Here is a 15165-nt window from a genome sequence, read left to right on the forward strand (position 1 = left end):
TGTAGAAGCAAGAAACACTTACAACTTCAAATGAACTCTTTGAAGCTTTCAAAAATAGCATTGTACCTCTTGCAAGGCATAATTTGTTGCTCATTTGCTTCATCTCATCTCTTTGATTATGAGTTTGGTTTGGAAAAACATCATTGCTTCTTCCAATTGAGAAATTCATCTTGTTTTCTTCACAAAAATTCGCAACATAAGCTCTACCATGGCCACCGCTTCAACCATGACCCCAATTAGCCATTGACACCAAAGACAACCCAATCTAGTAAGGCAACACAATTCAACAAGTATGCTAGCTCACAGAACAGTGAAACCACACAATATGACTACCCAAAGCAAATGGAACTCAGCAGTTAAAAAGAAATTCTAGGTACAATTTGCACATGCAAGATCAAAATCAAAGACTAGAATTCTCACAACACCAATCTAGTACCAATTCAAGAACCAAAGTCATTACAATCATTTCAAGAACTGAACATAATGGTTTCCTTTGTTACCGAAACTGATTCGAAGCAAGAAATTGGAAAAGGGGAAGTCGAATCACTTACTCAACAAGTTGATCTTAGTCGGCCGAGTGTAGGAACAAGTTTCGTTCAACCCAGATTGCTAGATATTCAAGGTTGACTTTGCAGATTGCTAGTTCAAGTTGACTTTCATTTGCAAACACTTAGAAGCCCAACTTTGAAGGATCGCACGTCGAATCTTGGTCATGAAGTTAGATTCAAGTCTTAACTTCGATAGGCTTGATTCAAAATCATCAGAATCTTGATTGCATGTGAGTTCTGGATCTCATCCAATACTTTCGGTCGATTTCAGATCTTACCTAAGCCTTTTGGATCAATTTCGGATTTTCCGCTGGGAGTCGGATTCGAACTTGGAAATCACATTTCGAATTTCTTTTCTATTCATTTAGATCACGATGGGTATTTGAATCAAATTAAGGGCTTCAAACTAGAATACAGGCTTCAATTTAGGTTGCGAAATCTAGGCTTAGAATCGACTGTGAGAAGTCCAACTCTGAAGAATTTGGTTCGATTGAAGAAGTTCCAAGTCGCGAATCTTCAGCGTAGGCTCCATCTTTCGAATCTCAACTCGGAACTTTGAATCGAGTTCAAATCTTGACCAACGATCAAGTTTAGATTTGAATAGGATCTTCAAAACAAATTCAGATATGAAAAAAGAACTTGGACATGAGTTCAGATCTTGACCAGGTCTTTAGATCTCAACGATTCAACGATCGCGATCGGCTAGGGTTTCTACAAACTTGAAGATCGCAAATCAACTTCAAACTTCAGAGAGAGATCAGATCGCGAAGGTAATCCCCTGGTTTTCTTCAAACTAGGATTTGAACTCGATTCAAGAACTCAAGTCAAGAGTTGGATCACAGTCGCGATGAACACCAGCAACTTCGAACGTGCGATGGGTCTTCAAATCACGATGGGTTTGCGAAGATTGGCTTGTCTCTTGCAAAGTCTGGGTTCGCAAAGATTGGGCTTGCAGAATTTGTGTTCCTCCTCCAAGTAATGATTTTACTCAAACAATTAGAGGAATACTGAAGGATTAGGATCTAAATCCTTTGCTCTGATACCAAATGATGATCTCCAAATTCAAATCAAGAATCAAATAGAGAGAGAAAAGACAAATGCCCCAATTAGGGGTAAAACCCCTAAGGGTTAGAGAGAGAAACCAAATTCTACTCCAATCTCAATGTATATTCTTATTCTACTACATCAGAAGCCCTTCCTATCACCAACTGGTTTTAGGATAGATGGTGGAACTTTGCATGAGAAGTGATATCAGAGCCAAGTTGTCATGGGTTGGAGTCGCGGGAGCATCATCGTGAGGGAGGAATTGTTGGTACACAATGCCACTCCCTGTGACTCCTCTAAAAATAGGCCAGCGGGGTATGATGTCGAATGCCATAAAAGACATGAGTGAAGCCTCCTATCACCAATTGGTTTTAGGATAGATGGTGGAACTTAGTCCGACTAAGGAGATCAAATTTAGCAGTCTAATGTTTATTGGGTAGTTATATATACTTATGAAATTGTTTTTTTTTATTAGTCCTTTATAATTGACAAAAAGCATGTAGTCTATTTTTATAAATTATTTTATGCAAATGACGTGACTCCAAGTCTATGTAAGCGGTTCCTCACAATTAGGCGGGGTTTGTACACACTTGACATTTTTCGCAAGGGTTGGCAATGGACTTTGAGCTATATCCTTGATCTTGGGACAATTTAGGCATGGGCTGGTGTTTTACTAAGAACCTGATTCTGACTTGGTTCCTGTCCACTTTAGTCAAGACGGTGAATATGTTACCTGCTGAAATAGAAGAGTTCACTTTCCATCCAAAACCCTGAATTGTCTTCCTTATTTATGTAAAGTTTATCTGGATTTCTAAACCTATATGATAAATTCAAAATCACAATCTTCTTGCAAGCCACTATGCATTTGGAAATTGGGTTTATATTCAATTCAATCCCAGGGTTTATTCCCACTCCAGCCCCTAAACCTCTTTTCCCCTTCTTTTCTACTTACAAAAAACCAAAAAAAAGGTTGTTCAATTAGGTTAGTGGAACTACTTTTCACTCTCCGTTAGAGAATTGAAGAGGGGCATGTTTTCTTTTTAATCTTGAAGTTCTGTTTCTTGGAAATAGCTTTTTTCTTGAGCTTGAAATTGGCACTCATTCTATGAGGTTTTCTCAAATACTGTGCTTTACATTGTGCAGATTGATGTGGAGAATCCATGTGTGATTATGAGTCAAGACAAAAGCAGAGAATTCTTGCATTCAGGGAATGACAAAGATAAATTCAAGGTGAGATGTTGTAGTTGAGAAGAACTGTAGCAGATTTTTTGTCAGTGCATGTGGGTTTCAATATCTTTTGTCCATTGCATTTACAAATTACAACAGGAGGTTAATGACCTTCCTCTATGCTTATTACTCTCCAAGCTGGTGTACTGTTTTGCATTCTCGTGTGTTTTTGTTCTTTCTGCTTTTTCTTCTTCTCTCCATTGGTTGAAAAGTGGGGTGTTTGTGTTTGTGCTTTACTAATAATATATTACTCAGTTCTTTTTCAAAGCAACACTTCTCCATCAAGTGGATGAACTCTTGAGGAGTATTAGGAATCAGCTGGCTGAAGCAAGTGAACTGGTTGAAGAGCTAGAATCCTCAATAAGACCCATACAGAAAGAACTTGATGAGTTGCAACAAAAGATTAAAAACATGGAGCATGTAGAAGAAATATCTCAACAGGCACAGCTGTTAAAGAAGAAGCTTGCATGGTCATGGGTATATGATGTGGACAAGCAGATCCAGGTACAAAGGATAAAGATTGATACACTGAAAAGCCGTATACCTAAGTGCCAAGCCCGGATTGATCGACAAATTGTGAGTAACAAGCATCTCAGCAATGTTAATTTTTGTTTTTATAATTTGAATTGAAACTTGGCTGACAATTATTTTTGTAAATTTGTTGCAGTTCCCTTGTTTGTTTGTTTTCCATATGCTCATCAGAACACTCTAGGAATATTGAAATGAAAATATAATTCATTTTGATTTTCAGGGATCCTAACTGGTACTATGTGCTTTTGACTTATGATTGTCTAGTATTTATGATTTACCTGGTTGATTTTTGCTTTGGGTAACCCATTATTTAATTGATTCTCTTCATGTTGGGTTTTCTAAATATATCCTTCTTGACCTTACTGAAATTGCTTCAGTTTTTCTTTCTGATCTATCCATTTGTTCATTGGTCTCAATGATGGGTTGGGTTTGTGTTAATGTTTTGAGATTCAATTGGCCTTGCCTATATAAGTAATAGGTGTTATGGAGGGTTGTAGGTTGTGCTCGTAGGAGGGTGCAAGATGTGTGTGCAAAGCCACAACAGTGCCATTATTTGAAATGAGTGTAATGGACAATCTTTTGAAAGAGTGGAAATTTTTTGTTGTAGAGCAAATGTTAACCAGAACGCAACCCAAGAGGGGGGTGAATTGGGTTTCTAAATGAATTGCTAAATTAAAAAAACTTAACCCAAATAATAAACAAATTAAAATATGAAGTAATAAAAATGAGTAGTAAATCAAAATTTAATCCAAATGAGAAATAAATATGAAGCCATAAAATGAGACAAAAGTAAATAAATTAAGTGAAGGGAAGAGAGAGCAAACACAAATTTTATAGTGGTTTGGCTTAAACCTACGTCCACTCTTCAAGATCCTCCTTGAGATTTTTTCACTATTTGTCAAATAGTAGTTATGCTCCTAGCTTCACAGGTGCTAGTGAACCTTAACAATTGATCAACCCCGATCACTCCAACCAATCAGTTGTGAATCCGGTGCTAGTCACACCTAACTCACGTGATTTTATCAAAGAATCACTCACAAAAATTCTCTCTCTTTTACAAGAAAAAATTAAGGGATACAAGACCCTTTTACCATAAAAGCTCAAATTCTCAATAAACTTTCTCTCAAAATAAATTATAACTCAATGAAAATGCACCACATAATGTTTTGAGAATTCTTGAATATCACCAAAATTTTTCTCCACTTCTATGTCTTTTCTTTCTCCACAAAGCTTCTTTTATCGGCATAGAATAAACTAGCCGTTGCAAAGGGATTCTAGGTAAGCTCCTCTTTCCTTCTATTTTTCTTCTAGTTGAATTCATTAGCCATTTGGACTTGCATCATTCTTGCCAAGGAACACTTCAAATATATCGAAGGAAATGAATAAGAAAAGATATGGAAAGAATTTGAATTGTTTTTTTAAATTTTTTTTTACATATTAAATTAAAATATTTAAAAGATGCACAATAAATTTAGTTATTTTTAAATCGGTGCAATCTATATCAAAATGACGAAATTTATTTTCATATTGTCAAATGGTTGTAAAAAATGTATATTTGAAAATCACAATTTATCTCGTAGTATTTTAGACATCGTCAAAATCAAACCATAGGATTAACAACTAAAGTTGATGTTTTGAGCTCTCTTTTTAGCTTTGGGAGTTTTTATTTGTTTCTTGATTCAGTTTATTCTTTCAGCCTAGCAATCTCTCTCTCTCTCTCTTCGTGCATACATTGTGTATATGGTAGTGCACCCTTGACCTTATAATGAATTCATTTTATCCATAAATGAAGAAAGAGCTTGAAGAATGTTTTTTACTTGTACAATCCTTTTGGTTGTATTGGGTGGTTCTTCACTCCCAAACTTTCACCTGACACGATCTTGATCATTATTCACCTTCAGTTATATTTAATAGTTACAGGACGAGCAAACTGGTGTTGAAAATCTACATGTTTAAAGGCTTATACAACAATCTCTTGCTGAAATGAATTATTGAAATGCTATTGCATGTCTCTTTAGCCTTCTAGAAAAGACTAAGCCTGTGAACTTTCATGATGAAAAGTAATGAGACCCCAGAGTCCCTGCTGATTCCTCTGATATTTATGCTGTTCCAAGATTTATTTGTCTCTGCCATCGTCACTTTCTATTTGATTTACTGTATAATGACAATCAAGTTTTGGATATATTTAGAGTGGTCCATTTACACCAAGGTGCACGTGAAATTGATGTCAAATGTGCAGTAGCTGATTGGTGATTTCATTTTTAAGTCTCACATGCAAAAAATGATTCTCTGACAAGTTAAGTTATATTTTTTTAACAATACTCTTTTGTGAACTTGAACCATTGAATATAGTAAAACAAGATGGGAAACACCAATCACTGGTTCTGGAGCTTGCTTCATTCATCCCACGTTCTACTTTTTCCTCGATTTAGGCATTTTTGGTGAAAATAACGATCAACTATTCTATGTGTTGTGTGCAATTTTATTTTATTTTTTAAATTTTCTTTGCTAGATTTGTAGTGAGTTAAGGGGTATCTGCAGTTTCTGGTGTTCATTTTTGAAGATTTTAATCTATATTGTGGGAGATTGAGTCTTTTGCTCTTTTTTTAATCATTGTCAATCACGTATGTCATTACCTAACATTTAAAATGAATCTAATCTCATATGTTAATGTGAAGTGATATCACCTTGTATTGGGTGGTGATGAAAATTTTATGGCATGCTATACCTTGGCGCCTTTTGAACGTCCATTTCTCATCTATTGGGTTTTACTTCTTATTGCTTGTATCATAATCAGATGATTTAGATGATTATATAAGACATTGTTTAATATATTTGACAGGGTAAGATGGAAGAATTGAGGGATCACTTGACCAAGAAGAAAGCTCAAATTGCATGCATGATGGAAAGGACATCAGAAGTGAGGAGAATGAAAGACGAATTGCAGCAGAGTCTCTCTCTGGTATGTTGGCAATTGCACAGCTCTTTAAATGAAAGGCCAATTGAAGATGGCCAGATAAAATATTTTTGCCAATATCAAAGTGTAGCCAATTCCTGTTACTAGCTTTCTTGTAGTTACGTTTTTTTCCCTTTCTGTTTGTTCAGTTTTCTTTGTTCTTTGCTTGCTTTTGTTTATTTATTTATGTTTTCGAATTTCAATACTTAAAATGTATTTGACTTCTCAAATTTGCAACATGGTGCAACTGGAATATACACAACTGCTTGTAAAACTTACTTTCCTAATTTGGAAACCATCTCTCATCCAAAAAAGAAGGGGCCATCTCCCTTGCACTTTTTGGATGATGATATCTTTCTTATATATGCTAATCATGAAAGCTTTTTGATGCCTAATATTGTTGACAACTCTGAGCTAGTTAATCTCCTATTCATTCAAAGTTCATTTTGTAGGCTACAAAAGAACGGCTTGAGCTAGAAGAAGACCACGGCCATAAAATTAACCTCATCCAGAAGATGAGGAAGCGGGTGAAGGTGCTTGAGCAACAAATTCATGATATTCATGAGCAACATGTTAAGAAGACACAGGTTAAGTTTCTCACCGTTCTATTTTCCTGGCTATTGCTCATTGTTTTTTGACTTAAAAATTAAAATATGCTACACCCATTTATTACTGCATACTATTTGTTTAGGTTTTCTACTCTTTCTTTTGATGTAATTTGCTAAGCTGGTCAGTTATGTGGACGTCAAGTACTAACATCAACTAGGTATGTATGGGGCACCCTGCTTTGGTTCAAAAAAAGGGAAAAAAGAGACTAAAGAAACAAATGCTGGATAGAATGGAATCTGGGACATGGATTCGACATGATTTGGACATTCTAAAGCAGCATATTCCTACACAGTAAACATTCAGTTCATACATGGGAATTAAATTATTGATTCCTAAACATAAATGCATCATCTCTCTTTCTTTTATTAGTTTGCCGTGGTTTTGGTTCCCATTTACTCAAGGTTTTGAAAAGCGGTTGCAGTCGCCGTAACGGTTGTGGTGACGCGGTAGCAGGGTGTAAAGGCCGTAGCGCAACGGTTGCAGTAACTGAAATTGTGATTTTTTTTTTTAATTTTTTATTTTTCGCACAATTTGAAGAAAACTTCTTGAAATGTATATATATATATTTTTTCAGAATCACATTTATTGGGGTTTAAAATAAATTTTGATCAATTTTTGTTAATTTTTATGTATGATCCAATATATTCATATTTTCAAATCACTATAAAGGAGTGTTTTACATTTTATTTCAATAGTTAATGATTTTAAGAATAATTGATTTTAAATGTCTACAAATTATTTTTTACCAATACCTGAACTAACTGAATAAAAAATATTCAAAATTAGTAAATGAAATGATTATAAGATAAAAGTTGTGCCATAAATTTTTAAAAAAAAAAATTATAAAGAAAAATAATTCATGTAAGATTTTTTCGTTGGGCTTGGATCACTTGAGTATTTGTTTGTTTTTTTTTTGTAAGCTTTTTTTTTTTTTTTGGGAAAAGGAAGCTATTTAGAATATTATAAAAGGGTTGTAACGGTATCTAACGGACCGTTACGGTACTGCTACTGCCGTTACGTAACACTGAAACGGCCGTTACACATGTGAATTTTCTTCACATCACTATAGTGGCCGTAAGGGATGACGGTAACCACCACAACCGTTACGTAATGGTTACGGCCGCTTTTTAAAACCTTGCATTTACTCTAATGCACAAGTTACATGTAAAATTTTTAAGCATGGTTTACTGGCAAAGATTTCACTATATGATAATTGGAATGATTGCTAATTTGTGGTCGGAGTTTGTGCTAATGAATTTTCACCTTAAAATACAAGTTCTTGAAATGATATTTCATTCCTAGTCAACTCCTGTAGACACATTCACTGCACAAGCATTTGGTTTTGCTAATTTAGATTTTCATATTCTAGGAGTGTTTTAATGTTCATAATTTTTGTTGTTTTAAATTTTAGTGGCTAGATGAAGTGGAAACATACATACTATAGTGCAAATAATCTCACTGGAAAGTTCTAGAGCGCTCTCAAATCAATGGAGCTTCAACAAATACCATGTCAGCATGTGATAATTGAGTCATGTTTCCTATCCTATATTGCATGGAAACTTCCACCATTGGAAGTCAATGGTTATTATTTGCTTCCATTTATACTTTTGGCCAAATGATTAATGCAATTTTTTGATCTCCTTTCCTTTCAACAACTTGACATGCCATTTTTAGGAGAGACTTTGAATTACTATTGCAAAACATCATCAAATATGATATCTGCTTTTAATATCTTTTTTTGTTGTAGGTTGAGGAATTTGAGATTGAGGAAAGGCTAAAGGAACTTCAAGATGAGTTAGATGCTGCTAATTTAACACTTTCAAGGTTGTTTCTTGTTTGTTTTACTTTTTAATATAGTTATTAAATTTTAGAATCCATCTTTCCAAATGTAATTGATTGACTCATTTTTTATATGGATAGTTAGGTCAAATATAACTAGTATTGTATAGTAATGAATTTGTGTGAATCAAAGGGAATTGTGAATTTTGTGATTTGGAATGATTTACAAGATTTTCGTAGCCCATTAAACCCTAAGAAGCATGGACACGGACACGTGACACGACACGAATACGACACGGACACGCCGACACGTTAATTTTAAAAAAATACAGGACACGACACGTGGAGGACACGCATGAAATATATAATTTTATATATTTATTATATATTATATATATGCATATATCATTCAAAGATAATAAAAAAATGCAATATAGCACTATTTCCTATAAATTAATATGGTTTTTGTTTTATTATTGTATCTTAAGTTGTTTTGTTCAAACTTATAATTAGTTTCACATATGTATAATCAATAGACACATGTGTTTAAACAATTGACACGTGTGTCCTCCAAGTGTCCAAAGAGTGTCCGGATCTTTAAAAATATTTAAAAAATAGGACACGTTTTGAAGAGTATCGGACACGTGTCCTGAGAGTGTCCAAAGAGTATCGGTGTCTGACACGGACACGACACGGATACGTCACCTTCTTAGAAGTGTCCGTGCTTCTTAAAACCCTACAAACAAAAAAGTTTTGGTTGGCATGAAGAAATATAGGTCAAATGTTCAAAAGGTTCCCCTTTTTTGTTTAATTTGTTTTTTTTTTAATACTTTATGGACTATGAAGTGCGAACACACGACATGTTGACACTAATTTTTAAAAAATGTAGGACACGAGTGGGGTCACACCCAAAAATATACAATTTTATATATTTATTTTATGTCATATGTATGAATATTTCTGTTAAACATAATGAAAAAAATATGACATAATACTAATTCCTAAAGGGTAAAGGATGGGGATTAATATATACAAATCTACATTAATTTTTTATTATTATTTTATAATAAGTTATTTTGTTCAAACTTATAATAATGTGTTTCATGAGCATTTAAGTGATAGATGCATGTATCTCCCAAGTGTCCAAAATGTGTACAAATTTGAAAAATAGAAAATGAAAGGACACGTTTGGACATGTGTGCAACATGTGCCAGGAAGTGTTTGACGAGTATTAGTGTTCAACATGTAGCTACTTTCTATTACTTAAAGCAGTTAACAGCCCTAATAAAATGAAAATATAGCAATATTATTTAAAAGACTCCTAACATGACTAATTTTAACTTGTCTGGCAAATATCATTTGTTTCTCAATATCACAGCAACTACACTACATCAATATGTCAATAAACGAAAAGAAGAATTTGAAAAGTTAAAGAAGTACTTTGAAAGAAATTGAAATTTGGAACCAACTAGATATTAGTAAATTCTTCATGCTTTGGCTTTTATTTTGATAAAATGCCCTTTTAAGCTAAGACAATGAAATTTTCTTGGTGAATATGACAAGGATTTAAATCTGAAAGAGAAGTTGGTGACATCAATCAACTTTAGAAGTACAAAAAAAAAGAAAAAAAAAAGAAAAAGAAAACCAAATATGAGATGGTGAATATGGAAATTGACATACTAGATGGCGTGACCATGTCACTGAAAAGGAATGTATTGCTATATTTTACATTCTAACAATAGATATTTTATTTCAATACAAGCCTTCTATTTCCTATCTATCTTTAAAATTGTTAACTCAACTTATGATTCATGACATGGTATAGTTATTGATTCAAAAAATAGGATTTCAATTTGTAATATGTATCTCAACTTGACATTTAAGCTGTTTATGTATACATATATTTAGCATAAAATGCTTTCAAGCCAAATGTCCTCTGACCCTCTTAAAGGGTGTTACTTTAGATTGAAGGAAGAAGAGTCGGCCTTATTTGAAAGCCTATCTATGCAAAAGGATGAAGTAGAAAAGATCGCTAGTGAGGTATGGAATTATTCTGCAAATATTTATATGATTGATGACATGACAATTGAGAACAAATGTATTGTTTAGTTCTGATATTTATGTTGAAATCTTTGTATTCTAGCAATTTTTTTCTTCTGTTATTGCTTGGGACTGCATTCTAGTTGGATAGAGTGATGTTGCATGTTGCTGAATTTTGATATTTTGTTTAGAGTAAAATTCTCTTGCCATCTATAGCTTAACTGCCTCGTCTTGCATTGCTTAATGTGTTTCATTAATTTTCAATATAACATATTCTTGTTACTTCCTTTTTCTATGCTTGCCAGTGTGTTTCCCTTAATTATGCTTCATGTGTTCATCAGCCATTTCGTCCCTTGTTTTAGATCCCCTTTGGTGCTTCAAAAACAGAAAGCAATTGCCAATTGCAAAAATAGTCAATGCTATAGGTATCACTGTGCTCCAAGGTTCACCCATTTTCATCATATTATCCTTTTTCAAATTAAGCTCGAGGTTTGCGTGTGGAAGCATAAATTACTATGGTTAAACTACCAACAACTCTAAAAGCTTAAGTTGTTACAACAAAAGTAACTTGAATATTTATATCAATGATCCCTTGTATGACCTCTCCTGTCATGAGCGGGCCAAGGCGTAAGGAGGTAATTAGATTCGAGCACAGGACCTTCCTGCTCTAGGACTAGCTTAGAAAACATATGTTATGGAAAGCATATGTAATTTTTTATATGTGGAATAGATGAAGGTGTAAAATGGAATTGAAAGATATAAGGAAACAAACTGTACAGAGAAGAATAAAACCAAGTTGTAGACTTTGTGTGAGTTTGGTATACATCATTGGTTCCATTTCGTAATAGCTTAGGTTTCTAGAGGGGTTAGTTTTTAACATGATTTTAGGGCTTTGGTAACAGGAGGTCTAGAGTTCAAGTTTCTAAATGTTTCCCCCCCCCACCCCCGCGCATTATATTCGTTTTCATGCATCTCTAGTTTGTTGGTGTTCACCTTTTTTTCCTTGTTTGTTTTCCCATGTGCGAGAAATTCTTAAGCGTTTGGGAGGGTGGGAGAGCTTGATGTACATTGTTGAGCCTATTTTGTTGAGCCTATTCCTTAGTAACATAGTCTTTTAGAAAATTTAGTTTTCTAATGTAGTATCAATGCTTTGATTTGAGAGGTCTTGGATGCAGACCTTTGCGTGTACGCTAGTTCATCCGTTATATTTGTTTGTTTGTTTGTATGCACTTTGGTTTGTTTTTTATTTATGTGTGCTCCATGTTATGTGTGTTTGGGTTTCTATATGTAAGAAAGGTTGCATGTGAGGTTGTGAGAGATGTTAGGCTTATTGCCTAATGCTAACACCTTTAACTTTTAGAAGATTTGGTTATTAATAGACATTTTGACAATGAGAAATGATAGCTTATGCCTTCCAATGAATGTTCCTTTGGTTGACTAATAAATTTGCATAATCTTTGTATGGAGAGGGGGAAGTAGTGTTAGCATTATATATTATTATTCGGGTTATTATTTTATAATTATTCTATGCCTTAGGGCTCCCTTGTAATTATTAATATAAATAGGGATGATATCCTAATCATTCCCTAATCTTGGAATTCTCTAAAAATAACATGGAATCAAAGCAAAACCTTAAAACCTAAATTCCTCACCTATACAATCATCAATCGCCACTACAGAGCCAGGCGTCACACCTCTTCGACATACACATAGCCAGTCGACACACATAGAGCCACCATAAAGCCAGTCGTCGTTGGGCTCTCCCAGTCGAGTCGGCCACCACAGAGCCAGTCGTTGGGCTCTCCCAGCCCAGTCGACCACTGCCGTCAGGCCTCCTGGCCTTAGCGTTGTTGGCAAGGGACGAAAAAGGGTGAGTCGTCGTCTGTCCCTGTCGACACCTAAACCTCTGCTTTGTTGAGTTGCGTGATATGTAAGCTGAGTTACATTTTGTGGTCTGTATTCAACAGCTAAACCGCTGCATTGTTTTTCCCCTTTAATCTCAAAAAAAATAAAAATAAATAAATAAAAGAAATTACAGTAAAAGAAAAAAAAAAAACAATAGAAAAAAAGGGGTTGATGAAATTTTAAGTCTTTAATTTTTCTTAGTGGTCATTGTGTTTGTATTCCTTCACCTTCCGGGTTTGTGATTGACACTAGTTTTGTTGAGGGTTCAGTAGTATAGTATCTATGGCAAATTTCACTGGCGTGCCCACTACTTCTCAGACACCTAGGAGTGACAGTGTCCCTATACTTACTACAATGACTGATAACCCCAACCCTAGTCTTAAAATCACTACCTCTCTATTTAATGGTGAGAATTATCTTGCGTGGTCGCAGAGTTTGATTATATTTTTGAAGAGCAGAGGGAAGATGGGATGTGGATGGCCGGATTCATGCACCCAGCACAACTGACCCGGGTTATGACCAATGGGAGATTACCAACTCTTTGATTATGGGTTGACTTATTCATTTGATGGTGCCAGACATTGGTGAGGGCTATTTATCTATGGAGATTGCCCATGATATTTGGGATGCTGTGACTACCACCTATTCCTGCAAAGGGAATTTCTCACAGGCATTTGAGTTGCGCTGCTCTATTGAGAGCTCTGTTCAGGGGGAGCAAACGATTCTTCAGTACTTCACCTTCCTCACGAATGGCTGGAAACCCTTTGATCACCTGCAAGACTATAAGCCTGTTTGCACTGCTGATTCAGTCGGGTACCGGAAGTTTATTGCACAGGAAAGGGTCTTCTAGTTTCTAGCCGGTCTCAATGTGGAGTATGATTCGGTTCGGAGTCGGGTTCTGAGTATGGATACTCTTCCTTCACTTCAGGAGGCATTTGCCTATGTATAGAATGAGGAGAGTTGTCGGTCTGCTACGATGTCTCCTGTCTCTACCGACTGCTCAACATTACTGTTTACCTCTAGAGATGGTCTCAACCTGACTCCTATCCCTCCGTCTGCCGCCAAGGAGTCTGTATTTTGTGATTACTATAAAAAGCCACGGCATACTCGCGAGACGTGTTGGAAGTTTCATGGGATTCCATCCGGGAGTCGAGGAGGTTGGTCAGGCCAGTCTTGAGGACGTGGCTCCCATCCACGGACTCATCAGTCTAGTGCAGTTGATACACTTGATGCTACTTCTACTTCCGTTGGCCAGGCTTTTGATGGTCTTTGTGGCATGACTACTCCTAAGCTTGAGGATGTTCTGCGTCACTTGCTGGACCGCCGGTCTTCTACTGCTCTCAGTACATATTTATTGTTGTTTGCCTGCTCAGGTAACTTAGCCTCTTCTCCTCGTGTTTTCTTGTCTCATAAGTTTTTGCCCTGGATTATTGATTCTGGGGCCTCAGATCATATGCCTCGATCCTTTGACTTTTTCTCTGCCTATAAGCCATCTTCAGGTCAGGACAAAGTTAGGATTGAAAATGATACTATTTCTTCTATTTTTGGGAAAGGTTTAGTCCTTGTCACTCCTATCATACCTCTATCTTCTGTTCTCCATGTTCCCAATTTTTCTGTTTAACCTGTTATCCTTGAGTCGTATTACTAGGATCTGAATTGTAGTGTGACGTTTTTTTTCTGATCATTGTCTTTTTGAGGACCTTGTCACGAGGAGGACGATTGGCAGTGGCAGTGCAGAAAATTGTCTCAACTTCCTGGATTAACCGGACAAGCTTGCTCATTCTTCCACCACGAGTTCTACTACCCAAGATGATTTATGGTTGTGGCATCAGCGTCTTGGGCATCCTTCTTTTTGTTCACTTAAGCATTTATTTTCATCTGGTTTCGCAAACAATAATGTTTCTGAGTTTCTTTGTGAGTCTTGTCAACTTGGAAAACAATACAGAGCTTCTTTTGCTCCCAGTTTTAATAAAAGTTTAGTTCCTTTTTTATTAATACATTCTAATGTTTGGGGTCCTTCTTGTGTTATGTCTGTGAAAGGTCATCGATGGTTTGTTACATTTATTGATGATTTTTCTCGTACTACTTGGGTGTATCTCATGAAAGACGAGTGAGGTTTTCTCTATATTCCTCAATTTTCATCAGTTGATTTGTATTCAGTTTGGGGCCACTGTCAAAATAGTCCATTCTGATAATGAGGGTGAATACATAGATTCTGGGTTAGGGTAATATTTTTCTACTCATGGCATTATCCATCAGACCTCTTGCACCGATACCCCTCAACAAAATTGGGTGGCAGAACGCAAGAATCGCCATCTTCTGAACATGGCTCGATGCATGTGTTTTTCTATGAGTGTGCCTCGGTCCTATTAGGGCGACGCTGTTCTCACCGCTGCCCATCTTATTAATCGTCTTCTTGCCCAGGTCTTGCACAAACAAGCTCCTCTTCAAGTCCTTTTCGGTTCTCAGTCCTTGTTTTCTATTCCTTCCAAAATATTTGGCTGTCTGTTTTGTCTATAATCACTC

The 15165-nt window shown here is 35.7% G+C and overlaps 1 protein-coding gene across 2 annotated transcripts in view; it reads left to right on the plus strand.

Moving 5' to 3' along the window:
* The window catches only part of LOC114289088 (structural maintenance of chromosomes protein 6B), a 125332-nt gene that overhangs the window by 17341 nt on the left and 92826 nt on the right, over positions 1-15165 (plus strand). For both annotated transcript variants that reach the window (XR_014336165.1, XM_082879520.1), the window contains exons 5-10: positions 2736-2822; positions 3075-3395; positions 6193-6312; positions 6759-6893; positions 8663-8739; positions 10659-10734. Coding sequence is in view for 1 of the 2 variants with exons in the window: in XM_082879520.1 (XP_082735646.1) it covers positions 2736-2822; positions 3075-3395; positions 6193-6312; positions 6759-6893; positions 8663-8739; positions 10659-10734 (816 nt within the window). In the remaining variant the exon portion in view is untranslated. The remainder of the gene's footprint in view (positions 1-2735; positions 2823-3074; positions 3396-6192; positions 6313-6758; positions 6894-8662; positions 8740-10658; positions 10735-15165) is intronic.

The sequence above is a fragment of the Camellia sinensis genome, chromosome 1 (genome assembly GCF_055761805.1).
Source record: "Camellia sinensis isolate YWXY chromosome 1, ASM5576180v1, whole genome shotgun sequence".
Lineage (NCBI taxonomy): Eukaryota > Viridiplantae > Streptophyta > Magnoliopsida > Ericales > Theaceae > Camellia > Camellia sinensis.